Source organism: Solea solea, chromosome 1 (genome assembly GCF_958295425.1).
Source record: "Solea solea chromosome 1, fSolSol10.1, whole genome shotgun sequence".
In the NCBI taxonomy this organism is placed as follows: domain Eukaryota; kingdom Metazoa; phylum Chordata; class Actinopteri; order Pleuronectiformes; family Soleidae; genus Solea; species Solea solea.
This window is the reverse complement of record NC_081134.1, coordinates 19,607,278-19,621,534: the sequence shown is the minus strand read 5'-3', so window position 1 is coordinate 19,621,534 and position 14,257 is coordinate 19,607,278. Positions and strand designations below refer to the sequence as shown.

Genomic DNA, 14,257 nt, shown 5'->3' with positions numbered 1-14,257 from the left:
TTACTTTGTTAACTTTCCATCAATCAGTGTCTAAAAACCACTTACCTCTAACATTCTTTTATCATGATAGACCTACTCTGGCCTCTTCTGTGTGACTGTCAACCCCTACAAGTGGCTGCCAGTCTATAACCAAGAAGTGGTTGTTGCCTACAGAGGAAAGAAGAGGAGTGAAGCTCCTCCTCACATCTTCTCCATCTCTGACAATGCCTACCAGTACATGCTGTCAGGTATGTAATCTGTTTAATCCTTCATCTTCTTCTAAATTTCCAATTCTGACATTATGCCATTTTTACCTGGCCATTTCTCTCAACAACAGACAGAGAAAACCAGTCAATCCTTATCACGTAAGTCACACAGCAAACTAAAATCTTCTCAGGATGATCAGCCCTTGCCTAAAACTTTCTGTCTCTTTTCCACCCAGTGGAGAATCCGGTGCTGGAAAGACTGTCAACACCAAACGTGTCATTCAGTACTTTGCCAGCATTGCAGCTGCCCCAGGTCTAAAGAAAGATGCTGCCTCAGAAAAGAAGGTACATACTACATATGTTCTGCTCAAGTACAAAAAATTATGTCAATTGTATAATATATAATATATTACATTATATATATATTTTAAGCTTTTCTCAAAAGCATTGCCTATGATTATCAAAACCAGGGAACCCTGGAGGATCAAATCATCCAGGCTAACCCAGCTCTGGAGGCCTTTGGCAATGCCAAGACCATCAGGAATGATAACTCCTCTAGATTTGTGAGTACCTGTGTGATCACAAATAGTTATTCATTTGCTGTAATGCATGTCCCGATCCGATATTGATATCGGATATCGGTCCGATATCAGCCAAAAAACGCAAATTGGATTATATCAGACTGCCTCTAAAATCTCTGATATAAGCGCTCAGAATACAAGTCCATTCCACTCCAGAACTTCTATCCAGCAGTGCCTGTTGTGATCACGTGGGCTCTGCATGTTGGATGCATGTAGAGCCCACATGATCACCACAACAGCGTGTGTGCTACTGCTATTTCAGAGGTTAAACATTTTTCTTTAACCTCTGAAATCAGAGGCTACAAAGCCGCACAGAAGTTAGCCGTTAGCACCACGCTAGCTCATCCTGAGGCGAGCTGCTAAAACAACATTATTTCATAAACCAGCGCCACCTGTCGACTTTCAACAGCCAAGAGCTTTCTGTGGTTTAAATGTGTCCTGAAGCTCCACACATGGAGCTCAGTACGTCTGCGGGGCCGGTCCCCGGGCTCCGGGTTTACCTGCGGGACGAGTTACTCACCCTGTGTGGGTTGGGCTAGTCCAAAATAGTGAAAACAAGGGGGGTGTTCTCTGAAGACACACTGTTACCTGTGAAACACGGGTGTTACCTGTGAAACACCCTCAGTCGCACTTGATACTTTCCTCCTGATGACATTAACCATAGAGTGTATGGTTAATTAACATGGCAAAAAAATCGAATGAAGGTTGAAGGTTAAAATTTAGGTAACCAATTGGTTAATAATAAATGGGTCAGTTTTTCTCATACCTACTGTTGCTGACTATTGTTCTCTGTTTTAGTGATATCACTTGATCAAGCCTATTCTAACATTCTACACTACAAAATAAGTAATTGAAGTATGTATGATTCGTGCTGATATCGTATCAGATCAATATCGTATCGGCCAATACTCAAGGCTGCATATCGGAAGTGAAAAAGTTGTGTCGGGACATCCCTAATTTGTAAAGTGACAAAATCATTCCGTCTCTTAGGGTAAATTCATCCGCATTCATTTTGACAACAGAGGAAAGCTGGCATCTGCTGACATTGAAACTTGTAAGTATTAAATTGTGCACATAACCATCAGCTTTACATTGCACCACTAAACAACTGTGTTTTTTCCCCAACAGACCTTCTGGAGAAGTCTCGCGTGACCTACCAGCTCAAGGCTGAGAGGGACTACCACATTTTCTACCAGATCTTGTCTCAGATAAAGCCTGAACTTCTGGGTGGGTGTGACATACACATGGCTGTGACTGTGTCAAACACTGTAACATGAATAAGCACTAACTACTTTGATCGATCTCTTTGTAGAAATGATGCTCATCACCAACAACCCCTATGATTACGCCTTCATCTCCCAAGGAGAGACAACCGTTACTTCTATCAATGATTCTGAGGAGCTCATGGCCACCGATGTGAGCTTAGTCTTAAAATCTCAGTCAACTCCTAATTCATAAATCAACATTTAAATACCAGAGACGTTATGTTAATCATGTTTTATCCAATGCAGGAAGCTTTTGATGTGCTGGGCTTCACTCAAGAGGAGAAGAACAGTATTTACAAACTGGTTGGAGCCATTATGCACTATGGTAACATGAAGTTCAAGCAGAAGCAGAGGGAGGAGCAAGCTGAGGCTGATGGCACTGAAGGTAAGAGACTGACAGACTCTATGATTGAAAAAAAGATGGCAGACTTTCAAGGGCAACTATGACCTTGAAGAATCAACACTGCAAATTCTCAACAGATGCTGACAAAGCAGCTTATCTGATGGGCCTGAACTCTGCTGACCTCATCAAAGGTCTCTGTCACCCAAGAGTCAAAGTAGGAAATGAGTGGGTTACCAAGGGACAGAATGTCGCCCAGGTGAGAGAATATGAATTTTCCATTTTCCTCTAGTGTTTCCTTAGCTCTTTTTTCATGTTCAATTCTGGCATGTTTTATAACATTTCACTTATGTATATAACTAAATAAATAAAGATTGATTGAATGACTCTTATTTACTTCCTTGTCATAGGTGAACTATGCTATTGGTGCACTCTCTAAGTCAGTGTACGAAAGGATGTTCATGTGGATGGTCATTAGAATCAACAATTCCCTGGACACCAAACAGCCTCGCCAGTACTTCATTGGTGTATTGGACATCGCTGGGTTTGAAATCTTTGAAGTGAGCTCCAAAAAAAACAAAAAATGTTGTGAGGTTGTTTGTTTGGTTTATGGACAAAAGATCAAGCCTCATACTGTCGAAATTTCATTGTGCAATTTCTGTTGTATACAACAATAAAGATGATTTCCTTTCCTTTTCTTATTTCATTACAGTTCAACACCTTTGAGCAGCTGTGCATCAACTTTACCAATGAAAAACTGCAACAGTTTTTCAACCACCACATGTTTGTGCTGGAGCAGGAAGAGTACAAGAAAGAGGGCATTGAATGGACTTTCATTGATTTTGGTATGGATTTGCAGGCTTGTATTGACCTCATTGAGAAGGTGAGAGAAGACCACATGAAAAACACATAAGTTAAATAGTTGGTTTTCCAAACTTATTCATACTTTGTCTCTTCAGCCCATGGGTATCATGTCCATCCTTGAAGAGGAGTGCATGTTCCCCAAAGCCTCTGATGCCACCTTTAAAGCTAAGCTCTATGACAACCATCTGGGGAAATCTGCCAACTTCCAAAAGCCCAGAATTATCAAAGGGAAACCAGAGGCCCACTTTGCCCTGATGCATTATGCTGGAACTGTTGATTACAATATCAACAACTGGCTGGTGAAGAACAAAGACCCTCTGAATGAGACCGTTGTAGGACTCTACCAGAAGTCGAATCTTAAGCTGCTTCCTACTCTCTTTGCAAATTATGCTGGAGCTGACTCAGGTTTGTAGCATCTTAGCTTCAAAACAATCACCAATGTACAATGTGCAGTAGAATAGAGAATATTTATACTAAGTCATATTTTTCTACGTGCACCTGCCCCAGTGCTTCTGTTCTGCACTGATATGTTCTTTTTCTGTTACCTCTTTCATGTCTCTGCTGCTTAATGTCCTCAATTGTCTCCTATTTAGTTCAGGAAGGTGGTGGAAAGGGCAAAGGTAGCAAGAAGAAAGGTTCATCTTTCCAAACTGTATCAGCCCTTCATAGGGTAAGATCAATATAGATCACATGATTTTAAACTTGTGATACATTATTTGTGACATATTCAGAAGACAATTGTTGTTTGGCAAACAATTGTGTCCTCTCTTGCGCTCAAAGGAGAATTTGAACAAGCTGATGACCAACTTGAGGTCTACTCACCCTCATTTTGTGCGCTGCATCATTCCCAATGAGACAAAGACTCCTGGGGCCATGGAGAATCCCCTGGTGATGCACCAGCTGCGCTGTAACGGTGTGCTGGAGGGCATCAGGATCTGCAGGAAAGGTTTCCCCAACAGGATCCTCTATGGGGATTTCAAACAGAGGTATGCAGTGAGTGAGAAAATGGGTGAAAAAATGATAGCAGAAAAAACCAAAGCATACATTCTCTTTATGCGTGATAGTTTTCTTTGACATTTCATATAACATGAAACAAAACTATAAAAATACTATAAATAATCATCTTTGTTCACTTTCACAAAGATACCGTATTCTGAACCCAAATGCTATCCCTGAGGGGCAGTTCATCGATAACAAGAAAGCTTCGGAGAAGCTACTGGGATCATTGGATATAGACCATAGCCAGTACAGATTGGGGCACACCAAGGTATTGCTGAAATACATATCTACTTACAGACTAAAAAGCATATTTATTTTTGCTTCAGTTCAGTCAAGGACTGTGTTTTTGAGGTTTTTCTTTTGGCTGCAATCCTCTAATGGCAGGCACATAGTTTTTATTTCCGTTTCTATTCAGAATTTCTATTCAGAATTTACCTGACAAACATCAGTCAGCTAAACGTGAATTATTATGTATACTGTGAGTGCTACAAGTAATTTCAATTGTCTGCAAAAATTCAGGTATTCTTCAAAGCTGGACTGCTCGGTCTGCTGGAGGAGATGAGAGATGACCGTTTAGCTCTTATCATCACCAGGCTGCAGGCAAGATCCCGAGGTGTTCTGGCAAGAATTGAATTCCAGAAGATTGTTGAACGCAGGTAAATGTCAAATTAATTATATTCAAAAAGTAGCTTTTCTATCTGTGCACCACATAACATTCTGTCCCTACACCTATCTGGATAATATAAAAAAAAGCCAAGCAAACTATAAATCAAATAGTAAAAACACTTGAAACAGATGAACACAGGATTGACAGAGGTAGAAATTGATTTGAGTGTAGTGAAAATGACAGTTTGTGCAACCACTGTTCAACTGGAACCTCTCTGCCAAAACAGCATTAAAAATATGACAATGTCATCCACAGGGATGCACTGCTTGTGATCCAGTGGAACATCCGTGCCTTCATGGGGGTCAAGAATTGGCCCTGGATGAAGTTGTACTTCAAAATCAAGCCCCTGCTGAAGTCAGCAGAGACTGAGAAGGAGATGGCCAACATGAAGGAGGAGTTTACCAAACTGAAAGAGGCTTACGCAAAATCAGAGGCCCGTAGGAAGGAACTTGAAGAAAAAATGGTTTCTCTTCTCCAAGAGAAAAATGACCTGATGCTCCAAGTTCAGACTGTATGTTCACAATCTGTCACTGTCAGCAATACTAAATATATCAACATTAAACAAAGACTGTTGTGGTGTAAAGCTGTGCCTTTTTAACAATAGGAGCAAGATAATCTTGGTGACGCTGAAGAAAGATGTGAGGGGCTGATCAAGAGCAAGATTCAGCTGGAGGCAAAAATCAAAGAGTTGACTGAAAGGCTGGATGATGAGGAGGAGATGAACGCTGATCTGACTGCTAAGAAGAGGAAGCTGGAGGATGAGTGCTCTGAGTTAAAGAAAGACATTGATGACTTGGAGTTAACTCTGGCTAAAGTGGAAAAAGAGAAGCATGCCACTGAAAACAAGGTACCACAAGCACCAATCACAGCAAAACTATGGTGTCCAAATATATCCTGCATTGAATTTTTTAAATTAAAAATGTCCTCTGACCACAGGTAAAGAATCTGACTGAAGAGATGGCGGCTCTGGATGAAATCATTGCCAAGTTAACCAAGGAGAAGAAAGCCTTACAGGAGGCTCACCAGCAAACACTGGATGATCTGCAGAGTGAAGAAGACAAAGTCAACACTCTGACCAAGGCCAAAGTCAAGCTGGAACAGCAAGTGGATGATGTGAGACTGTAGTGAATGACATTTGGTGGCATAGTTAAAAAACAGTAAGATAAAACTAAATATATATAAACGCAATAAATATTGTCATCCACAGCTTGAAGGATCTCTGGAACAAGAGAAGAAAATACGTATGGATCTTGAGAGAGCAAAGCGAAAGCTTGAAGGAGACCTGAAGTTAGCACATGAGAGTATTATGGATCTAGAAAATGATAAACAGCAAATTGAAGAGCGGCTGAAAAAGTAAGACATCCAATAAAAGATACTGCACAACGTGTCGGCAGCCACAAATGTTAACTGGGGGTTTTTATATCCACAGGAAAGATTTTGAAATAAACCAACTAAACAGCAAAATAGAAGATGAACAAGTAATGAGTGCCCAGCTCCAGAAAAAATTGAAGGAGCTGCAGGTAATGTTCAATAATAAGAAAATGATTTAACTCCCACAATATCATCTGAAACTCGTAGCCAGATAAAACTAAACAACTTAATTTTGGCTCAACAGGCTCGCATTGAAGAGCTTGAGGAAGAGCTTGAGGCAGAGCGAGCTGCAAGAGCCAAGGTGGAGAAGCAGAGAGCAGACTTGGCCAGAGAGCTGGAGGAGATCAGTGAGAGGTTGGAGGAGGCTGGTGGAGCAACCTCTGCCCAGATTGAGATGAACAAGAAGAGGGAGGCTGAGTTTCAGAAACTCCGCAGAGACCTTGAAGAGGCCACTCTGCAGCATGAATCCACTGCTGCCACACTCAGGAAGAAACAAGCTGACAGCGTCGCTGACCTAGGAGAGCAGATAGACAACCTGCAGAGAGTCAAGCAGAAACTGGAGAAGGAAAAGAGTGAGCTCAGACTGGAGTTGGATGATGTTGTCTCCAATATGGAACATATTGTGAAGACAAAGGTAAAATATTTGTTCTACTGAATGAGTTTGAGTTTACACGTCTCCTGTGAGCCATGTGTCATATTGTCTTCTCTTTTCAGAATAATTTGGAGAAAATGAACAGGTCTCTGGAAGATCAGATGAATGAATATAAAACCAAGGCGGAAGAAGGACACCGTGTCATCAATGACTTCACCATGCAGAAAGCAAAACTTCAAACTGAAAATGGTATGCATTTGATTTAAACTGAATTGCCATCCTTTAGAAAGGGATATTTAAGTTTCCTCATTTCATCCTTTCTTCCAAATTAGGTGAACTTACAAGGCAGGTTGAGGAAAAAGATTCTCTGGTATCTCAGCTCACCAGAGGAAAACAGTCCTACACTCAACAAATTGAAGACCTTAAAAGACAACTGGAGGAAGAAGTCAAGGTAGCAAAGCAACTTATTAAAAACCTTATGGTTTATTTATGGAGTAAATGTACATGAGGAATTCATTTGTTATTAATTTATAGGCCAAGAATGCATTAGCACATGCAGTGCAGTCTGCTCGCCATGACTGTGACCTTCTCAGAGAGCAGTATGAGGAGGAGCAGGAGGCCAAGGGTGAACTGCAGCGTGGCATGTCCAAGGCCAACTCTGAGGTGGCTCAGTGGAGAACTAAGTACGAAACTGATGCCATCCAGAGGACAGAGGAGCTGGAGGAGGCCAAGTGAGTTAAATACATTGTACTTTGGTACAGTTTAAGAGTATATAATGTTGATCGAAATCTGTTGTACTCCAGAAAAAAGCTGGCTCAGCGTCTGCAGGATGCTGAGGAAGCTGTTGAAGCAATAAACGCTAAATGTTCCTCTCTGGAGAAGACCAAACACCGACTGCAGAATGAGATTGAAGATCTCATGGTGGATGTAGAGAGGTCTAATGCTGCTGCTGCTGCTCTGGACAAGAAGCAAAGGAACTTTGACAAGGTAGAATGTTAAATACACATAGCAAATGTTATCTTTTCAATAAAGACTGGGAAATAATTATACACATACACATATTCCAGGTCTTGGCGGAATGGAAACAGAAGTATGAAGAGTCACAGTCAGAGCTAGAAAGCTCTCAAAAGGAAGCCAGGTCTTTGAGCACTGAGCTCTTCAAACTGAAGAACTCCTATGAAGAAGCTCTTGAACATCTGGAGACCATGAAGAGAGAAAATAAGAATCTGCAGGGTAAGAGCACTAGTTTGAAACTATTTGGCACCCAAAATTATTTATCATGGCTCAACCAATAATTGTGTTTCATTTTGTGTCTTAGAGGAAATATCTGACCTCACTGAACAAATTAGTGAGGGAGGAAAAAGTATTCATGAGCTTGAGAAGATTAGAAAACAACTGGAACAAGAGAAGTCAGACATACATACAGCTCTGGAGGAGGCAGAGGTATAATGAATATTTTGGTGTCTGTGAAGTGCAACCTTTAGTTATCATATGTTTATTTTGACATTTTTTTCTGTCATTTTAGGCCTCTCTGGAGCATGAGGAAGGAAAGATTCTCAGAGCCCAGCTGGAGTTCAATCAGATCAAAGCTGACATTGAGCGCAAACTGTCTGAAAAAGAGGAGGAGATGGAGCAAGCGAAGAGAAACCAACAGCGAACCGTGGACACTCTTCAGAGCTCTCTTGAGGCGGAGACTCGCAGCAGAAATGAGGCCCTGCGCATCAAGAAGAAGATGGAGGGAGACCTCAATGAGATGGAGATCCAGCTGAGTCAAGCCAACAGGCAGGCAGCTGAGGCCCAGAAACAACTTAAATCTGTTCATGCACATCTAAAGGTTTGAATGAGCTTGATTTAATACAGCTTTGATCCTACTGGCTTTCGAAACATAATTCAAAATAAAGTCTTGTGGGTTTTCATCTTCCAGGATGCTCAGGTCCAGCTTGATGAGTCTATGCGAGCTAATGATGATATGAAGGAAAACATCGCCATTATTGAGAGACGCAACAACCTGCTCCAGGCTGAACTGGAAGAACTGAGGGCTGCTCTGGAGCAAACTGAGAGAAGTCGCAAACTTGCTGAGCAAGAGCTGCTGGATGTTAGTGAGAGGGTGCAGCTACTGCACTCACAGGTAAAATACAGTGCTATCCATATTTTCCTGCATGTTTGATTCAAAACCTGTTTTCCCACTGAAAAACATACATTCTTATGCAACATTAGAACACCAGCCTGATAAATCAGAAGAAGAAGCTGGAGGCTGACACTTCCCAGCTTCAGACAGAAGTAGAAGATGCTGTGCAGGAGTGCAGAAACGCTGAAGAGAAGGCCAAGAAGGCCATCACTGATGCTGCCATGATGGCAGAGGAGCTGAAGAAAGAGCAGGACACCAGTGCTCACCTGGAGCGTATGAAGAAGAACATGGAACAAACCATCAAAGACCTGCAGCACCGTCTAGACGAAGCTGAGCAGATCGCCCTAAAGGGAGGCAAGAAGCAGGTGCAGAAGCTGGAGGCCAGGGTGAGTAAACTCAGTTCTTTGGCATCTGCCATATTTTAAATATTGTAACATAAATATCTGGTCTCTGATTTGGTCTAATAAACAAATGCTGACCGTTGTTATTACTGCAGGTCAAGGAACTTGAAAATGAAGTGGAAAGCGAACAGAAAAAAGCCAGTGATGCTATCAAGGGAGTAAGAAAGTATGAAAGACGTATAAAGGAACTTACTTATCAGGTAAAAGGCAATCTTTAACCAACCTTGTTGTGCTATGAAAAGTATATTCATAGTCAATATATACTTATTATATTATTATTCTTATCGTAATTTCATGTTTTGCTAATTAGACTGAGGAAGACCGTAAGAATCTAGCACGTCTTCAAGACTTGGTGGACAAGCTGCAGCTGAAGGTCAAATCCTACAAGAGAGCTGCAGAGGAGGCTGTAAGTGCTACACATTTTAAATACCGACTTCAAACTGAACATGAAAACAATGTGGGCAGACGTTTACATCGGTTTTGTGTCTGTTTCATAGGAGGAACAGGCCAACACTCATCTCACCAAGTTCCGCAAGATTCAACATGAGCTTGATGAGGCTGAAGAGAGAGCTGACATTGCCGAGTCTCAAGTCAACAAGCTACGTGCTAAGAGCAGAGACGTGGGTTCAAAGGTTGGTACAAATGTATTGTACATGAAGTAAATAAAATCATCAGATTAATATAACAAAGCACTGGCAACAACTCATTATTTTGTGCTTTTCCTTCTTTTTTTACAGAAAGGACTTGAGGGAGAGTGAAGTTTCTTCAAAAAAATTATTATTTCTGAGACACTGGCTGCTTATGTAATGGTGTCTCCCTAAGTATTTCTTTTTAGTTCAGTAGTTTTGTAGCATTCTTGGTTACACTAATAAACAATGAATAAACAAATCAAAGTGTTGTCTTTACAATTGTATATTCTTGTGTTATTGAAGAAATGTAAACACACTGAGGACTTGAAAAATAACCAAAAGTGTAAAGTAAAACCCCAATAATTTCAAAGATATTTAAGTGAATTTCATATAATACAATATGACTTCCATATTTGACTGATGACTGATATTTATTTCTGATGAATGAAAATATAAAAAATTATATAAATGTATTTAAATCCAAATTATTCAGACCCCACATGAAAAGATGCATGAATCTGAACGATATTTATATATTGTTACCTCAATAAATTACATGAAGACAAAGAGTAATAGTATTATTTGACAACACCAAGCTCTGTGTCTTAAAGCAATTCAGACAGTCATTTTTTTTCCCCTTACCAAACTTTATCATTATCCGTATGAATCATATGTGGTGTTTCACTTCAAGTTGCCAAGGTAACTCTGTTACATGGTCAGCAGAGGGTGCTCTGCTGTTCCTATTCCAGTCTGTCCTGTGTAAGTGAGCTTTAATTTTAACAGGACAAACCTTACTTACTCACATCACCCATCATATTATACATATTATTGCATTTGTATGGAAATAAGGTGTTACAATCTTTTCTTTTATAACTCCAAATCAATACACGCTTTGTCAAAATGAACTGAAATGATTGTAAAACTGGGAAAAGGCAAATGGAGGAAAAGACATCAGAATCCTTACTTAATTCTAAAACCGCTGTTATATTTACAAAAAAATCACTTTTCATTGTTTTCATTACATATTATTGAACTAAATTCTATTTTGTACTATAACGCATTGTATTTTTGAGTCTCCTGTTGTCCTTAAGCAAATGTGAAATGGAAGATCTGGGTAGCCGGCATGATTTATATTTTGTGCAGAAACATAGATACATGGATAAATGGAAAAAGTAAAAAAAATGATGATACTTACAACATAATCTAAAAAATTCCCATAGCCAATTATTGTGATGTAATCTTCCTACTTAGAACTCCTTTTTTACACTGAAAATGTTACATCACTTTGTGGTGACATTCACTTTTGCATACATAAAATCAAAATAGTAAAAAGTAAAAGCCACCAACCTTCAAATCAGCAGTGTGGTCTTTCTTTCTGCAGCAATATGCATGCTCCTCTCAGTGCCAGGTGAGGGAGGGCCATTTGAGACAGAATGAAGACAACAGAGAATCTGGACTTAGGTGCACTTTGAGGTGCAGTCCTTCAAGACACCTAGAGAATTAAGAAATTGTGCCAAAATAAAATTGGATTATTATTCCACACATTAGAAGTGTTGCACCCAAAAAAGTAGATAATAACATTAAACAGTTAACTGTACCATTCTAACACTTTGCCATGTCCTGATCTTTGCCTCATCAGGAGACAAGTGTCCGCGCAGAAGTCCATAGTCTGAATGAATGGAGAGAAGACAAGGCAAGAGACCAATCAACTTCAGTAAGCCTGTGCTGAAACACAACACCCCCTTAGAAGTGACCTTTCACGACAACAAATAACACATAGTAACAATAGCTTTGTTGGCTCCAGTTTCAAACTTAAGTGAGGCAAGGTGCCTCACACCTTCCCTTATGGATTGGAGGGATTGTAAAAGTCAAAGACACAAGGACTGTAGACAGCTGGGAATGGACAACGGAGCCTGGAATAGACTGAGGGATAAGTAAAGAAGATGAGAGTTGTAGTGTTGCTGGTTGCCCAAGTGGCTAATGAGCTTTGTATAATTTAATGAGTACCAATTTGTTTCACTTTACCTGGGCTTAAATCCTCAAACAGGCCAGGAAAGTAATAACACTATTACATGACTAATTTCCTTCACAGTCACTGACATTTGAGCTGCTAGTTCGCAAATTGTACTATAGACTAGCGAATTGTTTCTATAGACTAATTTAGCGTACACAATATATATAGAGTACACAAGTGGGGTCTAACAGGCTTATCACCTGTTGCCACTGGTCAACGGAAAAACAAAAATCTTCCCCGACCACCAGCGTCACAAGCTGTCCCGAAAGGTACCCAAAGACCGCCAGCAGGAATTTCACAAGTTATCTTTGTCCTCAAGGATACATAGAAGAAAACAATGCCATGTCAACTGGATCAGGCCAAGGGCACTTGCAGCAGCCATCTTTCGAACGGAAGTGTGAAGTACAGGTCACAGCACAGCACCAGGCCAAGGGCACTTGCAGCAGCCATCTTTCGAACAGAAGTGTGAAGTACAGGTCACAGCACTTTGACATTGTTTCAGAGCACAATCATTGAACATGTATGTAGGGGATCATGCAGAAACAGAACTGTGATTTAGGACTTTACTTTTCTTCATTTTATGCAATAATTATACATACATGACCATAATCTATGAAGAAATTAAGCTATTTGTTGGCATCACGGTTTTTTTTGCGGGGATGGCCCATAGAAGTTTTATTGTTTTTTTTTTTCAACGCCAAAGCTTAATGGACAAAATTACTCCTATGTGTATTTGGACTTTTCTTTGTCATATGGCACAGAATGTTCCCACTGCAGTCATGCAGTGTTAGGCTTTTTGCAACTAAATCATCCATGATGCTCTGACGATCATATGTATCATCGAAAAGTTAAGCGTCTCTGGGTTTTTCTTATGTTTAACAGCAGGTGGCGCTAAAGCCCCGCAACCCTTTGGGACCCTTTAATCCTTGTCTATCTTTGTTATCTCATAGGTCTAGTAAGACTTTTTTTCGCACACCAAGCCTTGAACAATACGTTGCATACTCTTCATTTAAGGGTTGAGCACCAACAGTTGCAAAGGCCCTATTGTATCCAATCAAATTATTTGTCTTTCATTTACGTTTTGAGTGCACTTTGCACCCTGCACAAAAACTCACCCAATTTGGTGTGCACACCACGACTTGCAAAATTTGCCATCGGACGAAGTTTTTAGGGCAATCCGATGAATTTTTCTGGATTCATAGTTAAAAACCCATTTTCACATTTTGTGTTCCCACTAGCCACACAGCAGGTTTTCTGCCTAGACAAACGCCACCCTCACCTTCCTTTGATCTGTATGTAGGTTACCTTGGCAAATAGGATTGTGGCCAAATGTCATTAATTAGTCATTAATTATTGGTGGTCACACAGTATGAAATTGAAATATAAAGATTTCAAAAGTTCTGTAAAAGAAACCACCCACTTGTTTGATTGGTTAGTTCATCTAGTCAGGCAGTAGGTGGCGCAAACGTTTAAGTCCGGGCACCATAGAAGGATAAGAGGGTGCAAATAGAGGTTATAAATAAAGGGCCAAGTGAGATCAAACCATCACAATGGACAAAACCCTTGTTACTATAGTAGCATTTGCTTGTGGCACTAAGTAAGAGAATGTTGTTTTCCCGGTGCAGTGAAATGCAGGAGCTGTGGTGACATTAATTTCAGTCACGTAATTCCTTTGTTTACTTATTTGCCTTTACCATTTATTGATTTGTCAAATGTTTTACCTCCATCAAGGATAAAAACCTCTCTTACCCTTTATTTGTTTCTAATTTAATGAAATCTGAAAATTTCATCAGTTTGATTTACAACCAATATAACACTTGTTCAGTTCAAAGTGTGCCCTGGTAACATGTATTTGTGTAACATGAACTTCAGCTTGAATGTGGAGACTGAACACTTGCTAAAGAAAAGGAAAAAGTTCTACGTGTCCAGTGTTGCACTGGGCGTGTAGATCTTACTGTTACCAGTGGTGAGTGATAATGAAAGAGATCTCACAGCTGTGACCTTGGCCCTGTCTTACCTTACCACAGACAACAGCTGCAGCTCTTTATTGTCTCTCTTGAAATGTATTTCACGCCCCGTCACTTGTCGCATGATTGTTGAAGTTTAGAGCTGTGGACGTTTGATGTCCCATAAATCCTGCTTGTCTACTTGCCTCCTTAATATAGAAAGAGTACAATAGCGAGTACAAAGGCAGGTCTGTGATACAAAAATGGTCAAGGTA

At 40.3% G+C, this 14,257-nt stretch overlaps 1 protein-coding gene and 1 long non-coding RNA gene across 2 annotated transcripts in view; one reads left to right on the top strand and one right to left on the bottom strand.

Moving 5' to 3' along the window:
* The window catches only part of LOC131465403 (myosin-7), a 12,659-nt gene extending 2,358 nt beyond the window's left edge, over positions 1-10,301 (top strand). The window contains exons 5-39 of the mRNA XM_058638045.1: positions 71-227; positions 317-344; positions 422-530; positions 656-748; positions 1,757-1,820; positions 1,895-1,993; positions 2,079-2,182; positions 2,278-2,416; positions 2,512-2,630; positions 2,782-2,931; positions 3,084-3,254; positions 3,331-3,640; positions 3,829-3,905; positions 4,016-4,221; positions 4,379-4,502; positions 4,754-4,890; positions 5,157-5,412; positions 5,506-5,748; positions 5,838-6,014; positions 6,109-6,254; positions 6,331-6,421; positions 6,517-6,906; positions 6,987-7,113; positions 7,197-7,315; positions 7,399-7,595; positions 7,668-7,851; positions 7,932-8,097; positions 8,183-8,307; positions 8,390-8,698; positions 8,789-8,992; positions 9,082-9,378; positions 9,489-9,593; positions 9,704-9,799; positions 9,891-10,025; positions 10,131-10,301. Of these exons, the coding sequence (XP_058494028.1) occupies positions 71-227; positions 317-344; positions 422-530; positions 656-748; positions 1,757-1,820; positions 1,895-1,993; positions 2,079-2,182; positions 2,278-2,416; positions 2,512-2,630; positions 2,782-2,931; positions 3,084-3,254; positions 3,331-3,640; positions 3,829-3,905; positions 4,016-4,221; positions 4,379-4,502; positions 4,754-4,890; positions 5,157-5,412; positions 5,506-5,748; positions 5,838-6,014; positions 6,109-6,254; positions 6,331-6,421; positions 6,517-6,906; positions 6,987-7,113; positions 7,197-7,315; positions 7,399-7,595; positions 7,668-7,851; positions 7,932-8,097; positions 8,183-8,307; positions 8,390-8,698; positions 8,789-8,992; positions 9,082-9,378; positions 9,489-9,593; positions 9,704-9,799; positions 9,891-10,025; positions 10,131-10,151 (5,475 nt within the window). The 3' untranslated portion in view covers positions 10,152-10,301. The remainder of the gene's footprint in view (positions 1-70; positions 228-316; positions 345-421; positions 531-655; positions 749-1,756; positions 1,821-1,894; positions 1,994-2,078; positions 2,183-2,277; positions 2,417-2,511; positions 2,631-2,781; positions 2,932-3,083; positions 3,255-3,330; positions 3,641-3,828; positions 3,906-4,015; positions 4,222-4,378; positions 4,503-4,753; positions 4,891-5,156; positions 5,413-5,505; positions 5,749-5,837; positions 6,015-6,108; positions 6,255-6,330; positions 6,422-6,516; positions 6,907-6,986; positions 7,114-7,196; positions 7,316-7,398; positions 7,596-7,667; positions 7,852-7,931; positions 8,098-8,182; positions 8,308-8,389; positions 8,699-8,788; positions 8,993-9,081; positions 9,379-9,488; positions 9,594-9,703; positions 9,800-9,890; positions 10,026-10,130) is intronic.
* The window catches only part of LOC131465428 (uncharacterized), a 23,130-nt gene extending 8,873 nt beyond the window's left edge, over positions 1-14,257 (bottom strand). The window contains exons 1-3 of the long non-coding RNA XR_009241312.1: positions 11,621-14,257; positions 11,370-11,514; positions 4,058-4,200 (exon numbers count right to left, since the gene is read on the bottom strand). This is a non-coding gene — a long non-coding RNA (uncharacterized LOC131465428). The remainder of the gene's footprint in view (positions 1-4,057; positions 4,201-11,369; positions 11,515-11,620) is intronic.